The 23,740-nt window shown below is 35.9% G+C and overlaps 2 protein-coding genes across 8 annotated transcripts in view; one reads left to right on the forward strand and one right to left on the reverse strand.

The window, feature by feature from the left end:
- ADAM23 (ADAM metallopeptidase domain 23) overlaps positions 1-23,015 on the forward strand; it is a 64,664-nt gene extending 41,649 nt beyond the window's left edge. For 2 of the 7 annotated variants that reach the window (XM_052674730.1, XM_052674737.1), the window contains 7 exons: positions 1,049-1,154; positions 1,948-2,067; positions 2,838-3,006; positions 4,581-4,692; positions 12,172-12,262; positions 15,813-15,867; positions 19,777-23,015. In XM_052674730.1, coding sequence (XP_052530690.1) covers positions 1,049-1,154; positions 1,948-2,067; positions 2,838-3,006; positions 4,581-4,692; positions 12,172-12,262; positions 15,813-15,867; positions 19,777-19,923 — 800 coding nt within the window. In that variant the 3' untranslated portion in view covers positions 19,924-23,015. Of the gene's footprint in view, positions 1-1,048; positions 1,155-1,947; positions 2,068-2,837; positions 3,007-4,580; positions 4,693-8,836; positions 8,928-12,171; positions 12,263-13,849; positions 13,979-15,812; positions 15,868-19,776 lie in introns of those variants that run through there. The other 5 variants (XM_052674731.1, XM_052674732.1, XM_052674736.1 and 2 more) reach the window with 5 other exon arrangements.
- Positions 14,049-23,740, reverse strand: part of DYTN (dystrotelin) — a 51,601-nt gene continuing 41,909 nt past the window's right edge. Inside the window, exons 15-16 of the mRNA XM_052674740.1 lie at positions 18,332-18,402; positions 14,049-14,157 (exon numbers count right to left, since the gene is read on the reverse strand). The gene's annotated coding sequence lies outside the window, so the exon portion shown is untranslated. The remainder of the gene's footprint in view (positions 14,158-18,331; positions 18,403-23,740) is intronic.

Consider the following 23,740-nt stretch of genomic DNA (forward strand, 5'->3'; position numbering starts at 1 on the left):
ATACTTAACCCTCATGGGGTTAGATGAGATTAGCAACTTCAAAACAGTGTTACGGGGGGGGGGAGTGGGTTTGAGGATGTCTGTATTTTTATAGATCCTGACAGATGTTTTTGGTTGTTCTTGTTGCTTTCTTTTTAATGACAGTTGTCAGTTCCCTTATCCTAACACTGGTTTTATGCTAAAACTGTTTCTTCTATCATTATTATCTCATCCTGTATTCAAGAAAGTTAATGCAGTAGTATAAATTTAAATATGCATATCACAAAATTAAGCCCAGATGTGTTGGATAAACTTGTATTTGTGGACTATGCAGCTGACAGAGGATAAATGTTCTGTTCAATGACTTTGAGACAGTTCAGCAGAGGATATCCTGGACTCAAGGACTGAATGTTTTCTTGCATTCCATCTAAACAAACATAGCTGCAAATGCTGATGCTCCCTACTTGAGACTGAAGAAGCTCTGCTTTTTCAGGGGACGAGAGGGGAGAAATATAGCTTTAACATTTCTTGTCTATCTTAGCACAATATAAAATATGCTATATAGGTGTAAAATTGGATGGAGATAACATTTTCTTTGTGTTCTGATGCCTTTTTATGTGTGATGCTGCCCTCTGATGCTTATTTTATTGATAATATTAAAAACAATAGAAGATTTGTTAACTAATTTGTTTGCATCTCACACGTTTATATTTCTATCATTTGTTTTGTTTTCTGTACATGTGATTTTACTGCAAATGACTCTTATTTACCCTTTTTTTGTTGTTTTCTGCAGTGGAAAAAGTTAGATTAATGTTATATGTAGATGTTAAGAAGTAAACAAAATTAGACTACAGATAAATCCAAGTGAAGAAAACAATACAGTCACTGAAAGGATTGATTTTTAGAATAGTTCCAAGCAGATTGTAAACACTGAGGATTACCTTAGAAAAGCCATTTGTAGGTGGTGTTGGTGTGTTTGGTATTCCCATACCAGAAAACTGCTGCAATAAAATATTGTGCAGACTTTCATAACCTGTGAAATTCCTTTTTTTTTTTTGTTCATCAACAGAGTCTTCAGGATCTGACAAATTTTGCTATGAGAAGCTTAATACAGAAGGCACAAAAAAAGGAAACTGTGGAAAGGATGGAGACCGATGGATTCAGTGTAGCAAACAGTAAGTTTGGCTTAGTAGAGCTGATTTCTGTCAAAAAGAAAGATTAATATTGGTGTATTTTTTACTTTTTCATCAGTAATTCAGCAGTGTTTTGCATTATTTTGAATCTTCTCCCCTTCACAATGTTTGCAGCTTGAAAAAGTACCATAGGTGTTTCTGAAGAATCCGTGTGCGACTCAGCAATAAGCTTTTAAAGAATTCCAGATTTAAAAAAAAAAAAAAAAAAAAAGTATAAAATAATTTCAATGTTCTCAGAGAAAGTAGGGGCTGAGGCAGCAAAAAGTCACACTTTTATATCCAAATGCCTGAGATTTGGTGTACGTATAAATACTTATAAAAAAAAATCCACAAATAAGGAATGTACTGTACCAAAATTAACACACGCGCTCTGCGTATTATTACTATGTTTCTGTGTTCCTGCAAGTGAAATAAAAAGCAATTACAAATTCAAGCTTCACATTAATGAAAAATGTTGAAGATGTTAAATGTACAAAAATGTGATGTAGCCTGGTGTTACGAAGCTGCGTACGGTTTGGTTCTTTCCATTGTAGTACAGAACGTGGATGAGTTGTTGTTCACGTGAATGTGATATAAATATTGCTCCCTGGCACATTACAACGCACACCTACTTGTTTCTGCCTCTTGTCAGTAGTACTGTAGTTCCAAACTTATACTCTGAATGTCTGCTGTCTGGCTTATGGCAATGTATTACCTGCTGTCATTAGCAGCATTGTATCTAGTCTTTCTTTTTTTGCAAGTCTACTTCATAACTCTTCTGTTTTTGTTTTTACAGCGATGTTTTCTGTGGCTTTCTGCTCTGCACTAATCTTACTAAAGTTCCACGAGTTGGTCAAGTTCAAGGAGAAATTATCCCAAATTCTTTTTATCATCAAGGACGAATAGTAGACTGCAGGTAAAAGATACTGCAGTGTTTCAAGATGATTTTGGTCTGTCATATCTAGTTGAATGAAGATAAATGTATAAATATATTATTTAAAAATAATTGATATCTTACAGTGAAATTATTACTCTGAGTGGTATTTCTTGTGACTAAGAGAAAATATTTCATATTTAAAAAGGGTGAAACGTGGGCTGCCCTCTCAACCCTTCTATCTGGACTCCACAGTAGCAAAGTTGCGTGGTTGAGAGTTTGATGTTCAGCATTATATTTTTCTGGAAAAAAATAATTGTAACTGCCAAAGACCCATAGATTAAAGATAATATCTGCAGAGAAATAACTGTACGAAAAGTGATGGTTGAGAGAAAGGGAATTGTGAAGAGTGGTGACCAGGTAAGATCTTAAGCTACGGTTCATTTAGAGGGCAGGTAAATAGGTTTTAGTTTACTGTGCACACTACTGGATTTATATTTTAAAGATATCGTCAAAATTACTGTCATGCAGAGTGCTCTATTAGAGAGATAGAACCTGAGTAATCAATGATTCTTAAGTCTTCTATTATTCCACAAAATTGTGTATTTGCTTCATTATCTAGACTTCTTTTTGGTCCAACTACTTCAACACTTTGTCCGTGCTATGGACAAAGATTGTAATTTTGTTTGATCTTCTCATATGCTTTAGTGTGAGAAAGTCATGAGGATTTTACTATCTACACTGACATGTTTAATATTTTCAAAAGACTGCAGTCATAATACTAATATTACCTTAAAACTTATTTCTCCTAGTGGTGCTCATGTTCTTTTAGATGATGATACAGATTTAGGTTATGTAGAGGATGGAGCTCCATGCGGTCCTCAAATGATGTGTCTGGACAAAAAGTGCCTGCCAATTCAATCCTTGAACATAAGCAGCTGTCCCATTGGTTCGAATGGAAAAGTCTGTTCCGGTCATGGGGTGAGTCTGTGCCTGCAGTTTGCAGCTGAGCCTCTCCAGCTCTCTCTGCTAGATGTGATCTTAACGTGTACCCTGTGGTGTTTTCTGCTTGCAAGCGTTCCTGAGACCCGTTGAGCTGGAAAACAAACAAAACATGTTAAGATTCTGGGGAACGTTGCCATTCTGTGAAGCAGAGACAACTTTGCTTTCTAAAATATCATCAAATTAGACCTGCAGCTACATCCAGAGTGTTGCTGTATTATCAGGAAAGTTTTACATCAGTTATTGTAAAGACTTCTGTAAAATGTTATCCATATTTCAAGCTACTTCTTATCTTAAAGTTCTTCCTGTATACTAATGCCTTTATTAAGTTGGTCCTGTATTATACCTGATGACTTAATTAAAACTGTAAAAGGCTGAACCTAAACAGAGATGATATGAACATACTTCATGAACATACACAAATTATAGCATTTTACCCTCAGGTGCATTATATTCTTCTAGCCATAAGTTTGTCTGTCTTCAGATGCTAATGTTTTGAAGAACAGATCCACTGCTGTATGTCTTAATGGTAAGATTGTTAAAAATCTCTCCAGTGTAGGATTCAGTGAGCCTGTGATAGTTGCCTAAGGATCTGAATTTTGTACATAAAAGGCTTTTTTTTCTTGTTATGTGTAACTGAAAATGAGAGGCGAATCTGAGCGCTGCAAAGTTAAGAAAAACTATAAAAATGGAATGTAGAGGATGAAGAAGAGATCTAGAAATCTTGGTATGTTTGAAAAGCAGCACTAGTCAGAGACCTCTGATACCTTTTCCGTTTCAAGTTATTCTTAAAGAATACTTCAGTTGTTCAAACCTGTAATAAGATGCATTTGTTATCATCTTTCTAGATAAGTTTCTCCAGTGAATCCTTCAAGAAGCAGAGTAAGATAAAAGTTAAATGAAAAAAAAAAACAGACAAACAAATCACAGATGCTATTTCTAATCCTTTGTGCACACATTACTTAGTCTGACTTTCTGATATTGTGTTCCAGTGTCCAAAAGATATTATTAGCTGGTACCTAACAGTTGATTTTCCTTTGAATCCCTCAGTCAAACAGTCAAACTTCCTTTTTTGTTTTGTCTAATTCTCACATCCTCTCATGATGACAAAAGCACTTAAAATCTTAGTTTTCCTGTATGGAAAGAGTCGGTAAAACAGAGGCGGTAAAGCATGACCAAATCTTGAACATTTTTAAATATGAATGTTTGTATTCTTTCAGGACGTCCAGACTGAAGCTCTAATGACTGTAGGTAATTTGTTAGTGGATCAGATTTGTTATCTCTTACATCCTGTGCAAATGATGATGGAATCACTGGGAACTAGCATACAAGTATATTTGTACTTTTCCTAGCATACAAGTATATTTAGAAGGTTAAAGCAAACTTACAGGCTACTGGTGCATTGTTATACTCTTTCTAAACATTGAGTGCGATTGCTATAACATATGAACAGATAAGTTTTTATTCCATAAATTAACTACCTAATTACTTGTTAAATAAATTTAAATAACTGCAATTGCTTTTAAACTATATTTTATTATTTTCTTTTCCAGGTCTGCAGTAATGAAGCCACTTGTATTTGTAATTTCTCCTGGGCTGGGACAGACTGCAGTATTGATGATCCTATCAGGGATACTGGTAACAAGAAAGATGAAGGATCCAAGGGTTTGTGTGATTTCAGTTTTGATATTATTTCAAATATTTATTACTCTTTGTGCGTGTGTGTGTCAGTACTGCAGTAAAATTCTGCTTCATGTAAATGATGCAGGTCTTCCTCCATCGAGAATTGATTAATCTATTTTTCTAATTTACATTTTGGGGAGATCTCAATAGGTAGCAATATGCAGTTTCTTATTTTTTTGATCTTTTTTTTCAGGGTGTTTTTTTTTCTGTGTGTGATTGGAAGCTCACTAAATGTAGCTCTTCTACTTTACATGTCTGAGTATTTATATTTTATTAGAGATTTCCACTTTCCTTAGCCATTCTCACACAATTCCGATACTGTGGAATAAGAAATTGGAAGAAGTGGAGTGTTCCTGGTGAAAACAGCTTTGGTTCTGGGGCATTGAGATTTCAAGGGAGAGGAAAAAAAAAGTATTCAGGAGTTTTATTATTCTTACAACCATTATTGCTTACTCTTGTTTATATAGGAGATATTCAGTTCAGCTGAATATGAGGAGTTATTGAGGAAATAGTAAATCAAAAATGTTTTCTGAAGGGGAAGAAAGGCATCTGAGATTCTCTTTGACTTCTCTGCCTTGTGCTGTCTAAGGTTTTTAAACTTTTCCTGTCATCAGGACATTGCCCTTATCAGACTGTCTTCATCCAGAATTATGTGTTTGCAGATAAAGCAATAAGCAAATTATAAACCTGAACAAAATTTTGCAGCTAAATTGCATTTCTGAAGTCTTCAGACCATTCTATAAAGCTGATGAAAAGAAGCTTAAAAATGTAGTACTTACACTGCAGTTGATCACTCTTTGAAGTGTCCAGGGCTTCAGAGGAGTTGGACTCAGTGACTTTTGTTGGCTCCTTTCAAACTGGGGATACTCTGTGATTCTATGATGAGGAGGCAGAACTTTGGTGTGTCCCTCTAGAATTGCTCCAGTTCTGTCAGGTCTGCCATAATCTTTTGGTCCAGTGGGTTCCAGTAGAGCTTTACCAAGAACTGTGGAAGAGGCCATCTCAGAACAGGTTCCTAGCATGAAGGAAGCTGTGTAGAACAGTCTGGATTTCTCTTTGCAAATATTTGCAGGTATTTCCTGGACACCTAACCCTGCTGCAGTTCCTTATAGAGCCGCCTGTTCATACGCTGTCTTACAGAGATTCTTATCATTCCACTTTCCTGATGTTGAAACACTGCTTATAAAACCTGAAGTACTGTGTTGCTGATTTCCGAATCCTAAGCAGTTATTTCATCCTGTTTAGAAAAGAAAAAAAAAAAAAGCAACAGAGGAGGTATATTCATCTTGGTTAGATTCTGGTAATTGAAACTAATTGGTATAATTTCAAATGGACAGACATGTAGTTTATACTCCAGTTTTCAGTGGACTCCACTGAAAAGAGGGAGAATATTTTTGTTACAATGTGATTCAAAGAATTTCAAAAAAGGAATTATTTTTGTATGTTCTTATTGTAATTTATTGATGTTGAATCACCTACAAATGAATTTAGGAACCTGAATACTGACAGATACTATAAACTCCTTAGGTGTGTTAATAGAGGATTCCATTGAGAGGTGATGCCAACAGAATACAGAAATAATTTTCCATAGTTCTGAAAAGATCCAGAGTACTAAAATAATTTCCATTATTTTATCAGTGCTTCCTTTGTCATTGCCAGTGTACAAGTCTGAGACAGAAATCAAAATACTCATTTTTCCTTAGCCCTAAATTTCTGTTATATTTCAGAGACAGAACCAGTCTTCTTTTCTCAAAACTAAAAAAAAAAAAAATAGAACATAGAGTCAATTATGAGAACATCATCAAATCTCAACCAAATCCAACATCAGAGAGTGATATCTAGAATGAATATAATCTGACTGTCTAAACTCAAGCAAATGCAAGAAATCAAGCATAGGCAGAGGTAATAGCCATACCTGTGTGTCAAACCTTCAATTTTTGCAGTTTTGAACATGGTTACTGACTGCAGTAAATGCATGAGAGTTTAAAGCAATTATATTCTCATGAGTGGAAAACAGTGAATTATGTTTTTCTTGCTCTTCAAAGAACATGTCCACATGTAAAGAAAATGGAAAAAGTTTTCAAGTATCACACTGTAGACGTACTTATTTTCCTCTGTATTAGAAAATGTTGGATCTATTTTCTTCTTTAGAATAAGCAAGTTTGTCACTTACGGCAGCAGGTGTGTTGAGTTTTGACTGTCAGAAGTTTAGATATTTGACAGATTCAGACTGAAATCTCCCAGGAAGTACCTGCAAAAAAGTAGAAAGATATTTTGTATTGTAATAGCAATATTTTTTACATGAACCCTGGCAAATGTTTTCTAGTGCTTCTACAGTTCTGTTACAAATCATCATTTCAAGTAAATCCAGATTACTTCCATCTACCTATTTCCTTATACCACATACAAGTACAGACACCAGCTCTTTCTTACAAGAGCAACCTCTTGACGAGCTCTTTGCATTAAATTTAGTACCTCTGTTGGAAGTGTTATACTTTGATAGAAGAGGGGGAAAAAAGTAAATAAACCAGAATCCTCTTTGCACACTGTCAAAAGCTTTGGGAAAAGATTTGTTTAAGTCAGGAGCCCTGGTACGTTACTGAGTTGAGGGCTTTAATTTCGTCTGGTTTCAGCTACTTACCTTATGGTAAGAAGAAGGTAATTATTTAGGGAGAGGTTATATAGCTTTTCAGAGATGTGAAAACTCAAATTGCTTTAAAACTTTTCACACTTTTTCCACGCATTTTTCTTACTATGTTTTAACTACGTATAGGAAAATAGTATTGGTATTTGTTTATCTAGTATTATGATAGCTGATAATTTCAGTTTTTTGCTGCACTTTTGAGAATTCTGTATCATCCATCAATTACTGGTGCCTCTATACTGTATTCGAGGATTTAAAAATTAGTGGTCCTTAAGTATATTTATACATACGTCTTCAATTAGTCTAAACTCTGCAACCTACCGTACCAGCAGACCCACAGGAGAGCAGCTCAGGATGGTAGGTGTTTTGGGAAGGAGCTCCTGCTGCTAGTGTTTGGCTACTGCGAAACCGTTTTTTTTACACTGTTGGCTAATGGTTTTGAAGTTGGTGGGACTCCATATACACACAGGGTTTTTCTTGGCATTGTCCTTTATGGAACTGGGACTTTGTTTGACTAGTGGAATACTGTTTGTTTGTTTTTAACATGAAAACTTATGTCTCAAGTGTATGTGTGTGTGTGTGTGTGTCTGTGTATATGAAACAAACAAAATTAAGAAGCAATTTCAAAAGAGACTCCCAGCATGAAGATGATATAGTCTTTGTCCCTGAAAAAGTTCCCATTAGAGAATTCATATGCTTGTTTATGTTCAATTATGATGCAATGAATCTATCAACGTTTTAACTTTTTTTTTTTTTTTTTTTGCAACATATGAAATATAGATTTTTTTTTTTTTTTCCTCAAAAAGTTTCTTCAAAAAGTGAGAAATAAGGCCTCAGCATATTAAGGCTCTGTAAACATACTGAAGTGCAGAACGTTGTGCAGAAGCACAGTTCCAGGGTCAGTTTTACCCTTTAAAAGGTGTTGTATGTCTTTCTATTTATATAATGTAGAGTGGTAAATACAGTTACAAAGGAAAATACTGCAAACAAGTAAAGGAATTAATTTAAATAATTTTTTGGTGTTTTTTTTTTTTTCCCCACACAAAAGAACTGTTTCCAAATGAACAGTTTTCATTTGCTTAGTTATATACTATGGATACAGTATGTTTCTGATGACCAAAAGGAAATTTTCTTGTTGGTAATTCATTTATGTTTTGGCTGTTTTAAACTTAGTAAAGCAGTAAGTTGAAGATGTTCCCTGTTTAAGTAAACAAGAATACAATCACAAGCTAAAAGAAGTAGTCTTACATTTATGGGAAAATTTCTCGCTGAAATATTTGCAGGCATTCAAGTAAGACAAAACTTATATCTGAATTTTTTAAGCTACAGTATTTGGTAAATGAGAGTTTGCTAAGAGGCTTGAATTGTTTACCAGACAAAAGTTTATAAAGTATTCCTTTGAGGAATTATTTCATGTTTTCATTTCAGACATATATGATGTGATCCTTTTCTTAAAAAATCTTCCCTTTTCCCTCCACACAGTGAGCATGGCCACTAACAGGCTAATAGGTGCAGTGGCAGGGACCATTCTGGCCTTGGGGGTGATTTTTGGAGGCACAGGGTGGGGAATAGAGTAAGCATTTTTCGTAGTTTGAGTTTTATGTTTGGTGCCTAGTGTGTGAGGTAACCGTATGCACCTGAGCCCCCTGTGTATTTACCCCTTTAGCTTTGTCATGTGGTGATCGTATTTGTCTGTGACTTGACTGTGTTTGTGTCGTCTGATTTGCTCATGCAGTGTTGAACCTTCTCCTGTCTGGGATAATGTGGGGCATAAAACAAATGAGTTTGTGAATTTTTAATTGTCACAGTGAAATTAAATGTCTGAATGTTTACATTACACCAAATTCAGAAAACAATGGGGGAAAAAAAAGTATGTTTGTAATTACTTCGCAAAATAGAATCAGGGTGACCTGGGCTGTTTGATAAAAAGCAGAAACATGTTCTTTGTGGCTTTTAGTCTGATAACTGTTAGCTAATAGTATATATAGTAGTATAGTATATTATATTTAGTAGTATATATAAACAAATAATTTTACAGTAAGGCTTCCAGTTATTCTGTTTCTAGTATTCCATTACCATGAGACAGTAGAATACTGAAGCATAGAATTCATATGTGAATACATATAAGCAGTTTTTACCATCTTCATAATTTTGGGGAACTGAAATCTTAAGTGTTCGCCTATTAACTCAATCTTAGCAGTGGCTGTTTGATTCTTGTATATGTATACAGGGCTTGCAGGAAAGATGGAGATTACCAGGCCCTGTAGCAACACAAGGGGCAATGGTCTTAAAACTGAAAGGAGATAAATTTAAATTGGATATAAGAAATACATTTGTACAATGAGAGTGGTCAGGCGGTGGAACAGGTTGCCTGAGGAAGTTGTAGATGCTTCAGTATTGTTAGTGTTCAACAGCAGGTTGGATGGAGCTTTGAGCAACCTGGCCAAGTGAGAGGTGCCCCTGCCCATAGCAGGAAGAGTGGATGATATCTTTAGAAGTCTCTTCCAACCATAACCATTCTATGAAAAATGGCTGCTTAGGATTCATTTATTATTTAACACAGTTTGGTAACTTGTCCATTAACTTAACCTGTCTCAGATCTCTCTTCTGTCTGAATTTTCACTGAATTTTTCCAGTCTTTTTTCAAATATTTAACAACCAGGTAACACAGTCAGAGGAGAGATGTTAAAAAGTGGCCATTTAATAAATTGGATAAAGATGTAATTTATATTCTAATCCCTATATTTTTTTCTGTGGAAAGAGAGCATTCTATGGCTGGAAAGAAATCAGCTTTAGAGTTTAACAAGGTTTCTAGAACTGTTTACAGGTCAATTAGTTTCTGTGTTTGCAGTCTTCTGTTGTGTGCAATTATTTGATTAAATCCAGAGTAAGCCATACATCCAGGTTGGATACAATAGCTCATTAGGTCGTGAAATATTGAAAGCAAGCCTTAATTGGGAGTACAGTGCCCATCAAATGGCATTCATTTACCCTGCACCATACTTACTCCTATTAATTTAGAGCCAGGTGAGACTTCAAAGGTAAGTCTATGCAAGGTATTTTCTAAATCGTGAAAAATTACCTTTTAATTACTGTTGTAAAATTTGTGTACTGCTCATATCTGTAAAGCTCACTCTATTTCTTTCCAGTTTTTTTTTATTAATATTACTAAATATTCTTTTTGTATGAATTGCAGGAAGCAATTTTTTGAAACAAAGGCTTAGGATACTGTTTAAGCCTTGTATAATTTTGCTATGCTTCCTTGTAGCAAATAATCATTCTTCTTGAAGTAAATGCGTAGCCCTCAGAAAGGAAAGTATTAACTGAAGTTCATGGCAGAATACAAGGTAGTTTTTTGTTGTTTTTTTCCCCCCCATGCAAGATGAAGGGAAAGTACTTTTTTATTTTACCTGAGTTTTATGCCTACTTATTTATAGTGATAAATCATACTTATTTTCAGCATCACTTCATGACATGTTTGCAGAGTAATTGTTTCATTCTGATTAGTGTTACTAACATAAACTGAGGGCTTAGTTTTCATTTAGTTACTGGTATATCCCAGAGCACTGATACAGCAAGTACGAGATGGATACAGTGAAGTTAAGTCACAGCTGTAAATCCTAGACCCTGGGGTACTTTCTTTTTGTAGTGTCTGGGGCCTGGCAGAAGGTTAAAATGTCAAACTACTACAGCTGTCCTTCCTTTGCTGATCTCTGGCTACTCCTTTTTCTCCCTTATGTTAGCTATCATATAACATTCAAAACTCAGCGTCATTTTATTGCTGTGTTGAAACTTTGATTTTCAGAGACTGGGAGAGGAGGAGCTAAGAACTGTTTCTAAAGACTACTCCTGAATATTTAAATGTTTAAACACAGTATGCAATATATTGCAAAAGAACTGTTGTGTTGGTTTCGATTTGCCTTGAGCTCAGATGCAATGCAATTACCTTTACATCAAAGACTGCTCTATAGGCTTTTTTTTTTTGTGCAGAGCAATTAAAATGGTAAAATGCTCAATTGTATTGTCTGTTTTCTTGCACTCTGTGAAAGTAGAGCACTTAAGGTTCAGTTATGAATTTCTTATTTAGGTGTTCTCTTCCTCCTCAGAAAAGTGCACAAATATATTTTGTGCTGCTGCTTTTTGTTGCTCTTTTTTTCCTACTCCACCCTTCCCCTACTTTGTTGTTAAGTAGCTTCTTGAAGATGTAATGAAGACACGCTTTGATGTTTGGAAAGCTTAATGGGAATGCAGCTTTTATGTCAACTTCTGTCCTTATTATGTAATCCTTTCCTTTGTCAAGAATTGTTTGTAAACTTAGCATTGACATAACTAGGAAAAGTCTGGCCTCAGCAAGTGGTGCTAGATACTGTCAGCTCAAATTCAAGCATCTACCACCTTTCACAGTGCGTATTAAGTAGGGGGTTGTGATTTTTTTATTCCCCCCCATTTGCTGTAGTCATAAAACATACAGCATTTATACTTTTACCTTTAAGTTAAGTAATTCTTCACAAACATCTCAGTTGAAAATGTCTTAATTGAAAATCAATTCAATAGATAACAGGAAAAGTGGAATTTACCCTCTAATAATAGATGTTTATCTATGGTAGAAGTTAACATAGCCCACAGTGCAGAGACCAACAGATTTCTTCATTCTCTTGTTAAAAGTAAATTGGGCCTGCTGAAATTGTCTACAGCCATCACCCTGTGCGTGCTGTCTACATTCCTTAACTTGTTGACTACCCTTTAAGTTGCTTCACTTTATGTGAATATAGTGGTTGTTTTTTTTACATCTTTCTTACCGTAATCCTTTATCACAGGTCCTAGTGCCACCAATCTTATAATAGGCTCCATCGCTGGTGCCATCCTGGTAGCAGCTATTGTCCTTGGGGGGACAGGATGGGGCTTTAAGTAAGCAATGCCGCATGTCTTCTCTTCAGTGGCTCTGGCAGTTCTATTTCTTGCTTTCATCACTGAATGTTGAGTTCCTGCTACAAGAGTTTTGAGTTAACTCCTATGCAATTGACAGTAAACTAAAGAGAGAAAGTTACATGCGTGCTTAACAAGCAGAAGAAATGGATTCAAAACAAGCCAATGTCATCAGGGTGCAAAGTTGAACAGCCGCAAAAGAAACAATTTAACATTCGTGAGTTCATCTACAGTTAGCAAGCAAGCTCTTGTTTTCAATTCCAGCTAGTGGTGTCATTCTCTTTCAAGAGAAATTGAATACAAGGGTTTAAAAAATCCAAATGATAAATTTCTAACTGCTAACAGCTATGGCTTCCTCAAGATTAGCCTTCCCTCTGCAGCAGACTATACCTTTCGTTGCCTATGAATTTGACTGAGCAGGTAGCAGTGACTGACCTGTGCAACCTGTGATAGGGACCTGCTTTACAGGAGATTGGACTTCATGATCTCTTCAGGTCCCTTCAATTCCATGATTACTTAAGTCTGTTCAGTTGGGATGAACAGTACATTTTATATATATAAATATATATATATAATATACAATATATAATATATATAATATACATTATATATATATAGTATAGTATAATATAATATACTGTATAGTATAATATATACTATGTATAGTATAGTATAATATAAATATAATATAAATATAATATATAATATAAATATATAATATATATATATAAACAAATATATATAATATACATACTATATATACATTATAGTACATTAAAACTATGGTTTTTTAAATATTAGTTTTTCTTATGTGAAAATGCTGCGTACTGGCAGTAGGTGAATAGTTTAAGTAAAAAAAGTGTCTTGCTGAAACAGCTGTCTCAGAAATACTGGGGCCAACTTTTGGTTCTTGTTGCTGATTTTTTTTTTTTTTTTTTTGTATTATTATTGACTCACGACTTTTTAAAGAATTTCAGCTTAGGTTTTGAGAGAACATTTTGAAAGCTCTTTGGAAAATGAAAGCTGTTCTCACCCATTTCAATTCAATGTGCTTTATTATCAAGAGCAAGTAGCAACTCTTATCAAGAGTTACAAGTGCAATGACTACAGTCATTCTACTCATAACTGTTAAAGAAGAGTCTTAAGTCTTAAAGAAGAGAACAAATGCTCTTGTTTTTCTGGCAGTGTGAAGTCTGTATGCACACACTGTCCAATTTTTGTTAAAGAGGGCCAGTGGTTTTTTAGCCTTAAAAATCGGTGCTAAGCACAGCAACAAGTAATTTCTCATGATATTTTTTGCTATTGCTTTTCAATAATGTGAATTAAAACGAGCCATAATAAGACAAGCTAATTCCTCAATTGGGGTTTTATAATAATTGAAAGAACATAATATATGGTCCGTATTCATATTCTATATCTGAGTTGAGAAGTAGAAAAAAAAAGTTTCCTAATTGATTAAGAAGTTTATCAGAATAGAAAATAATGATCAGGCCTGCTTATCTGTTCATTCAGTTTCAAAGTCACCTAAAAACATTCGTTGTCTTATTTTTGAGTATTTCATTTTCTTAGGATCCGGTGGCCATAATGACACATGCATATAGAAGAAAAATGCAGCTAACTATCTCTCAGCCCAGGTGAAAACAAAACAGTTTGCCCTTTCTTCTGAAAATACAGTTCTTACCTCCCGTGGAACTGCTTTCCAGTGTTGGTGCTTTCAGAAGGACCCAGGACCTGCTGCATTCTTTCTGGTATTTCTCCCACCGCTGTGCTGGGCTCCGAGCGATGCCGCAGAGCTGGCGGTGAGAGGGACGGCAGCGCTCCCTGTGCATCCCGTTGGCACTGGCACAGTCGCAGCAATGGTGTTCCAGGCTCCTCATCTGCTTCAGTAAGAACAGATCTTATCCAACGTTTCAAAAAATCCTCAGTTAATCATTATTTTTTAAGCATAGGTAGGTTATCTTTTTAACACCTGCTGATAGATTTACTTACCTTGAGCTTCTGGTTTTGTTTGGTTATTTTTTTTTACAGCTCCTTCTCGGTTAAATAATTTAAGTCCCCCTGTTTGTACAGTCAACATCCCTGGGTCAGCCTCTAGTACTTGTATTTGCCACAGCGTATCTCAAAGCACCAAAATTGTAATATAGTCCCATATAGTTTTTGTAGTCTCATAGTATTTCTGAGATAAATGTTTTTCATATTTATAAACAATTTTAAAAAAAATTGTTAAAGAACATTTGATTTGTTGTGTTACTTCATCTTGTCTATTGCTCAAAGCAAGGGATTCCAGTGAGGTCTGCATTTTAGAGTATTCAGTAACAGATTTGGATTCAGCTGTGGGAGAGACTGAAACTGATAGATTGGAAGATGTCTTTATGTGTAGGTGCAGTCTAAGCATTGAGCTTTCCCTCAGAATTTCAGTACCTACTGGGCATATTCTGTAGCATTAACTGATTTATGCACTTTTTTTTAAATGTATCCCAGAAGACACTAAATTATAGGAAATCTCTTTTTCCCTAAACAAACAAAGTATGTAAGCAACACAGAAAAAGTCAGGTAAGCTGTCAAACTGATTTTTTTTTTTTTTTTTTTAATGCTTCAGTGCAATTAGCTTTTCAACTAAATACAACCCAATTTTCTGTGAGACTTGTGTTAATATTTCTGTTAAAAGCTTTCCATTTTGAGAACAATCATATATAGACTTCTCAACTGTTAATGTTAGGAACACCACAAGTACATTTTGCTGAAAGAACTGAGTTTTCCTTTTGGACCAGCATTCTGATGTCAGAGATGTGTTTTAATAGCATCTATATTTTTCTGACACAGTATTTACTCCTGAATAACAAACTTGTAATGCAAAATATAATTTGTTGACAGCACGCTACAACTCATTAAAACACAAAAACTTTAGGTGTTTTCTTCCCCTTTGTAAGCTAGCTCACGCTTTAACAACCAGTGGCCCAAACTGCAGCCCTTCTGTAGCAGCTGCTAGCATTGCAAGCAGTGTGGGTATGCGTACACTCGAAAGTTTGCACGAGCAGAGATGGTTAGACAATTCCTCCCTGTCTTAAATAATGCAATATTTGATAGTTTATTTCTTCTTTGTGCTTTGCCTCCCTTCAGCTACTCTCACAAATGTTCCACTTTGCATCCTGCTGTCAGTCCTTTGCCTGTGTATTTGTAGAAAATTGTTATTTCTGTAGAGAATCTGTATTGGAAAAGTCTCTTGAAGCTGCTCTTCTTATAAGAGCAAGACACAAGTGCTCATTCTGTAGCAGAACCTCAAATACACCGGCCTGGCCTAGCTCACAGCTTGAAGTGCATGTTTCTTTTGGGGGTTGGTGGCTTTTCAACTTGTGTACAAAAGAGGGCTAGCTCATGTAGACCCTCTCATACTTTGCTTCAAATCTATCTGGAGAGACAGATGAGGATTTTAATGTGTCCTTTAAAAGCAAGCAATATGTTTAGTCTCTGCAAATACGAGAGAAGGTAGCTAATGCTTTACAAACTGGGAGATGTGATTTCTGTTTCACAGGTTATCAGATTTTCATATGAACATACGGTACTGTGGTGTCAAGTCCAAATCAAACGTAAGCTGCAACTAAGCAAACTTTGTTCATGAACTGAGATGGGGTGGGGGGAGGCTTGAGGGGGAAGCATAAAAGGCGGCTTGATGCAAGCTTAGAGAAATGAGGTTAAGACTTCCAGTTTCAAGAATGAATTCTAGATTAATTTTTCTAATCAAGTTGATGTGTGGATAGGCTAAGGAAGAAAAAAGCGTGACTGATTGAATTTTCAGGGATATAAGAGTCTCATTAAACATTTCTGGCTTGGAGTTAAAGGCTTTGAGAGGAAACCTCGTTAGGATGTAGATTTTACTTCAGTTGAGCCTGGATAGTACTTGTAAAGCTGTTGGGTTCTAAACTGCACTACATATTTCTCTCTACTCTGCTGGGAAGTACGTAGAAATACGGTATTCACGAAACATGACATTCATTTCAATGTAGCAAATCTGTGCAAGATTTCAGTATATGACATTTTATACAGGACTGATCTAGGAAGGATGTTTTTACAGTGAGAGTAGTTTTTAATGTGGGCTTTTTGTATTGGCTGCTGCAATGTCAGTTTAAGGGACATATGATTGCTTATTTTTCTAGCGTATATTCATTCTTGGAAAGCAGTACAAGACAATTAAATGCTTTGTTGCTGGCTTTAACAGTATTACGGCAATTTCTAGTAATGAAGCAGTGCTGCTAAGAATCAATACTAGGGGAAAGCACATGAAAAGCTGCTTCTCATTGTATCACTTCACTGACAGTGAAGAACTGATCATAGGTACCATTCTGTATAGTTCCAGCAATTGTTTCTTAGCTAGAGCTCAAGCTTTCTGTTTTTTAAGCAAAGGATTAAGTTAGACTGAAGACTTGCACAGTCCATATAGATGCTACTTTTTTAGCTGGTCCATGCAAATGCACATAAAAGCTTATGCAAGATAAAGCAGTAAGACACTTGATGAGGAATGAGGTTTCAGTCCCTTACCAGCCCTTTCTTAATGCATGCAGCATGACCTGGATACAGGCATTACCTACACAAACATCAGTGTTAGAATCACACAATGTGTTTTCTCCCTTTTTTTTTTTTTTTTAACTATTACAATAAATAGCAGGTCAATATTTTAAGCTGCTAATTTTAGCCTCTTGTTTTCTTAATTTCAATCAGGTATTGCATTTTTTTTTTTTTTTTTCAAGAAAAGTGTTATTTATTTAATCTCTTAAACCAGAATTTGAATCCTACGTTAGAAGGAACGCTTACGAAAACATTGGTTATTTTAAGTGATTAAACTAGTGGTTTGGAATAAATTTTTATGTAGTTAAGAAAAGGACTTGCAAAGTAATTTACTGTGTCACCATATTACTAACTAGTGGGAAATAATGCTAAGGATTACACAGAAAGGTATTTCTTGCATATATTGAGCCTTCTAAAAAAATATTCTGAAATACTTCTCATTTGTAAAGACAACCATATTATGCAGACAGTGTTAGCTGTATCATTTTACAGTGTAGTCTGCTTTTTTGATTCACAGTAGTCTATAATTCTGGTTACGTTAGGTGTTTTTCTGGTCAGATCAGAGACTGAAATGCTGAGAGGCATTACTTAACCAGGCATTAAAATATTAATTGCAAGAAGTTAAAGTTCTCACACATTTTTTTTTTATTTTACATGAAACAACAAAGAAATGCAGCACCCTTCTGTGTGGTCTGCTGTAGCCCCTAGCTTTCAAATTGCTTTCGCTGCACTGTTTAAAGAGAGCAGACTTGTTTTTTTTCAGGTAGAGGGAAAAATTTTAAAGGTTATTTCATTAATTTTTTCAGTTGTGTATCACAGGTAATTATTGTCATACATTAAAACATTCCACTGATTTTCTAACAGAAAAGTTGATTCATCTTGTGACGCAGGCTCTACCTATGCAATGTTTGCACTGCTACCTGTCAAAAGCTATTTCAGCATAGCGCTGTTGTTTGTGTCCTGGGCCAAGTGCTCAGAGCTCCTGTTCTTCAAATACTTTAGTTGTGTGCAGCTAGGTGTGATTATGGGCCCAAAGTAATAGGCAGGTATGAAAGCAGGCCCTGGAGATACATCTGGTTAGATGATGTGATTGGACCAGAGCCACGGAGATTTAGCAGAAGCTTACTTGATGTTTAGCTGAATGCTGTACAAGAACCTTGTGCTGCTATAAAACATAGCTATGAAATGGTGTGGACTGCAGCTACCGAGGATGTGATAGTCACCTAGTTTTTCTTTTTGTTGTAATTTTCTATGGGAAGACAGCAACTTATTCTATCTGCTGATTTAAGAATACTGTCTTCATTTTAGCATTAAAATGGTTGATGTAAGGCAAGTTTGGGTGGCACCTTACTGTACAGCTCTGTAAAGCACTGAGATCACAGCAGAAAGATGTGGCAGGCCCTTGTTGATGTTTTACGTGTGTACCATGCTGCCCTGTTCACACTGTACCTGATACTTAGGATTTCAGAGACCATTTTGCATTCTTACCTTAGATGTTTTTCTGGTGTGTCAGGTGTTTGGTTTTTTTCCCCCTCGTACCACACTGTTACCAGAATATCCTAAGTGAAGAAAGACAGTAATTTAATTAGTATCACATTCCTCAAAGTGTGTATTTCAGCTAGATGAAACTAGAGAATGAGCATTGTTTGGTCAGGTCAGATGCAGGGTGAGGGCATTATATTCGTACTGTTTACAATACGGCAGTTTCAGCAAGTTGACCTAGAAAAAAAAAATTGTATGCTCGCCTCAAACTTATCTGCTATACAGAGAGGATGGATTGAGACATTGAAGTAGTATTAGCCCAGCGGGTGTTATTCCAGTATTTGTGGAAGGCAACTCTTAGAAAGATGAACGTAGCGATATTTTAAAAGCCAGTCATTCTTAAACAGCACACACCTTACAAACATGTAGACAGTGGTACTCAAAAGCCAAACAAAAGATGCCCAGGAACGACCAGTCTTTAGCAGTCTTCTCAAAAAGAATTTGCCTTTGCACACATTTGTTAGTCTCTTAACCACAAGGAAAGCTTTGCCTATAGTATACTTACTAATATTTCAGCAGTTATAGTAGTTAGCGGGCCTGCAGAACATAGGAAATCCTGGGGATGGTATGTAGCTTTTAGGGAATTTGTGAATTCCTGTTCCATATTTTTTGCATGTCAGTTTGGTGGCGGTAGTGGTGCATATGCCCAGTGGGACAACTAAATGCATGAGCCCCTTGCTTGATGCCCCACATAAAGCCAGATACCGGGGAGGTTGCACCTAACTTTTGTTGTTGCTTTGTGATGTCTTGCTGTTTGACATAGGGTAGATACCAGTATCGTAGGAGCCTGGATATCACCTACTGGCTTGCTATCTGCTTTTAACATTAAATTCTGACTACAACTTACAGAACTGTCCAGTCTCCTTCGAGTATGATGTCTTTGCTGTATTTTGCACCTTAATGAGATTCACAGCAATTGTGGTTAATAGTGTGGTAAGAGCTCACAGAGGCACTTTGAGGCTTCCTCACATACAACTTGCAAACTAAATTCTGATATAACCAAAGATGAGCACCTGCTCTGAGAACCCAAGTCTCTGTGTGCTTACATACTACTTTTGGCTCACTTTGCTTAGGCACATGCATGCATGCTTTCTTGTCCTAGTGGACACACACTACTATGGTTTGAGCATTTCAACAAATACAGACCACTTCAACTACTACAAAAATAGATTCTGTATACCATCATGATTTTTAAACTTCATAAAGAAACTAATGCTTATTACTATGCTACAGAAAGCACACAACCGAATTCCTTATTGCAAATGTTACATGCTGTCTCACTGTGAGCCTTTTACTTTACTATGACCTCAGCTTTGGTTTTCTTCCTGTCATACCTAACTAACGATCTGCCTTTCTTGTTTTTCCCTATTCCTTTTGATGCAACCTGGAAGAAATGTCAAAAAACGAAGGTTCGATCCAAGTCAACAAGGCCCTATCTGAAGAAATGCAATTTAAAGAGCTGCTTCTTTCACTACTGGATTTTGGGTATGATATCTTTAGCTGTGCAGGAACTAAATAAGGAAGAACATAAACCATAGCTACAACCACAACGTTGAGATGTTTGGAATTGAGGAGAGAGAAAACTGTCCTTTTTGGAGATAAGTTGAAAATACTTCCTCCATTCACCTTTCACTGGTTATTATTAACTGATAAGTTAATAGCAAACTATTTCAAAATCGGTTTTCTTTTTTTCTTTTCTCAAACAAAGGAAGAGACAAAGACCAAGTGCAATAAGAGAACTATTCAAAAATCATGAAATAGCAGGAGATTTTTTTCCAGCCTACAGGCACTCTAACTTCACTTGCGTTCGCATGACTTCCTTTCTCTTAACAAACTCCAGTGGCATGAGAAGCTAATTTTGAAAGGGTAACCTGCATGGCTCACATTATAAACAACCAAGCTAGCAAGCTGACCCCAAGCAGAATCTGCAGCCCAATAACTACAAACCACTGGGAAGCTGGTAGCAGGCTCCAACTGATCTTCGGCCACGCAGTGCATTTTGTCACCAGGCCTTGGAGCTCCCTGCTCTGTGAGCTCACTGTCTGCCAGACCAGGAGACTGTTGGATATGGAAGCAAGTGAGTGATGGATGGAGTTCTCCCGAGAAGGAAAAAGTGTAAATATGGAAATAAGATTTTGATGTATCATTTTCACAGATTATAAATATATATAAATATATATATATATACAGAAAAGGATTTCCATATAAAAAGGTTCTATTCTTTATGTAAATCTATTTTTGATGTTGATTTTTTTCTTTGTTTTGTTTTGTTTTTTTTTTTTGCTCCCCTCTTATTCTGTAGCATGTTTTACAGCCAGTGATCTGGACTTGCTCAAAAAAGGCAGAGAATAGCATGCAGATGCAGGGAGTTCTAACACCAAACAGATACGATCCTAAGTTTGTGTGCTTGAAACTAAAAACAATTGAAATGTATAAATGCATATCTCTGTTTGACTATAAGTCCGGATTCCTTCTTCACTGGTTTTTTTGGCAGATTTTCTGTAGTATAATGTAAGAAAGTAACACCCTCAAATCAATCACAGAAGTGCCAAGATTTTTTTTTTTTAATTCTAGCTTTTTTTCCTCCAGTTGTCTAGATCCTGTGATATACAAATTTAAATAAGCCTTAAAATACTTGCAAAATGTTAAAAGGTTGGAATAAGTTTTTCCTCCCTTCTGCTTACTCAAACCAACTTGCAAAGATAACTGACATTTCTAATGCACTCCCTGTATCTCTTTGTTGCATTAGACTTTTCCAAGTATAATGCAAAAAAAAAAAAAAAAACAAAAAACAATCTTTTTCACCCTGCTTCTCCTAGCTAATTACAAAATACACAAAATGTATATAATTTATGGGGTGTTGTATGCAAGATGCATCTAAATAATTACAAGCAGATTCTTCAGAAAAGTGCTGGGCAGCAGTGCTGCTGCTATAGTAAGCAGGCTACCTGCATGTCTGACATGGGAAAGATATGAAGAGAGCTTGTTTAGGACTCCTTTATAGGCCTTTGAGATCTGGCTCGTTCTGTTTAACTTGATTTTTAAAAAAATACATGGAGTAAATCATTTAAGTGAAGCAACCTAGAAATTGTATTGCTGCAACTGATAGCCCAGGAGCAAAGACTTCTGTAATTTTTGATTTAAAGGTTGGATGTTAGTAACTACAGAACTGAAGTTACGTGAGGTATTCCATCTATTTTCAGCAGAAATCCATTCCTTAAGTTTGCTTTAGGAGCCAGAGCATTAAGAAAAATGCTGCAGATTTCCTGTGACTGACTTTAAAAAAAAAAAAAAAGTAATCTTTCTCATTTCAGTTTTATTTCTTATGATAACGTTGAATCCAACAGTCTCACAAGAGAATTACTACGTATCGTTTTGGTTGACAATTGCTATTAAATGTTTTCAAACAGCTTTAACAATCACATTAAACACTTACTACATTAGGAGTTAAAGGTGCTGCACACAGGTAGTCGCTATGGGTACATATTGGAAGTCATATCCTGAACAATTCCTGCCTGGCCTGAAGCAGAAGTAAGTTTTTATGGCAAACCAAAAATCCTTGCAAATACATCGATGTCTTATAAAGTTAGTTTGCTTGGGAACATGATCCCAAGTTCCTAACAGTTCTGCTCCCAAAGCTGTGTAACCACAATGGAAATACTACTGGTTACCAAAAATTAAAGTGAATGAAATCAACTGGATGTATGTAAGCTACCTGTGTAATAAACCTTTGAGAATCATTTCACAAACAACATTGTAAATGTGCGATGTGATGTTTTAAATCAGACCACAGTGGTCCCCAACTCTATGTACATACAGTCAGTGCTGGAGTAACTTTTTATTTACCCCAGCAGTTTCATAGGAATTATGATTTCCTGACTGAGTTTACGCTCCACTCATCAGCTGTTGCCTGTACGTGGAAGTACACAGTGGCTTTCTGCCCCACGTGTATAGAATACAAGTGATGACGCAGCACAGAGCAGGTTGAGGCTGAAGTGCTTTCTGTGGCATTAGACAATAAAAGCTGTTGTAGTTAGGTGCTCATTTTCTACATTGTCTTTGCTGTGCTTTGAAAGGTACGTGTGCATTTAATTTGTTCATCACTGTCATCAAATGTCACTACCAGTAACATCTGTGGTTCCCCCACTGTATGTTTGCTCCATTATTTATCTGTTCACCTGGACAAGAAACTGTGGTAACTGTACAGCTTATTCCAGTTTGCTGCATGCTCTCACTGAATTGATGTGATCCTAAAAGAGAATTAATTTGCTAGGCAAATTAACAGATGTATAGGTGCATGTTAAAGGGATTATTTAAGGCTGGAGTTTAACAAATCTTTCTTTACTATGCAAAGATGGGTACTGCACAAATTTAAGACAGATGTCTGAGGAAATGCCATAGAATACTTGAAGTCTAAGCCTACTCAGTCATGTTCTATATTCATTATTGCTTCCACTATTTTTCTTTCTTTTTAAGATTATTTGTAATTATTTTTAAGTGCACAACTTGATGTTAAATATCAGTTTTTGTTGGAAGACAATATTCATATTTTGTTGGCTGCTAATGAATGGAAACTCAATAGTCTTTGTTCTGCATCTTAGCAAGATTAAAAGATTTCATGAACATGGAATGGAGGAGTTTCTAATTTTTTTCATTTTTTCCTTATTTATTCTTATTGTTGCTGGGTTGTTTGTTGTTTTTTTTTGTTGTTTTTTAATTTATTTGCTCAAGATGTCATCACAGCTCCAGCAGTGGAAAATGACAGGAAGTTACTTTTACCAAAGATCTCAACCTATCCCATGTCACAGCAAGGTTCCCTCTGTGAGAAGACACTGCCCGCGGGCTGTGTGACACCAGAGCAGAGCTGCATTAGTCCTCTCTGCTGGCTGCAGGGAGGGCAGTGAGACCTGTGTGCAGCAGTTAGTGGAGAGGAGCCTTCTTGCATTTCACCAATCTGAATAATATTTAAAGCCTAGATGATGCAGCTCTTACAAAATATTTTGAAGGCCTTACTAAATACTATGGTCACTAAATACTATGGTCATTGTTTTAGTGGATTACAGAATGAAACTCAATCACTGTTTTTATTTGTTTTCTCCCCATTATTATCAGACCAACTCTGCTTTCTCAAGCTCCAGCCAGGAAAACAAAATAGTCTTTTGCCTCAGTTCCCTCAGAGATACATATACATGGCAGCATGCTTGGCATTTAGAACTGTCGTTTAATGGAGCCACTATCATCTACTATGACTTCCTACCATTTGAACTTAGAAGAATTTGTCTATAAACTGAATATTAGCATGCAAACATTTTGGCTATAGCTACAATGGACACTCATTCCTTAAAACAGAAGTTA

This window comes from Tympanuchus pallidicinctus, unplaced genomic scaffold (assembly GCF_026119805.1).
Source record: "Tympanuchus pallidicinctus isolate F22 unplaced genomic scaffold, pur_lepc_1.0 scaffold15, whole genome shotgun sequence".
NCBI lineage: Eukaryota > Metazoa > Chordata > Aves > Galliformes > Phasianidae > Tympanuchus > Tympanuchus pallidicinctus.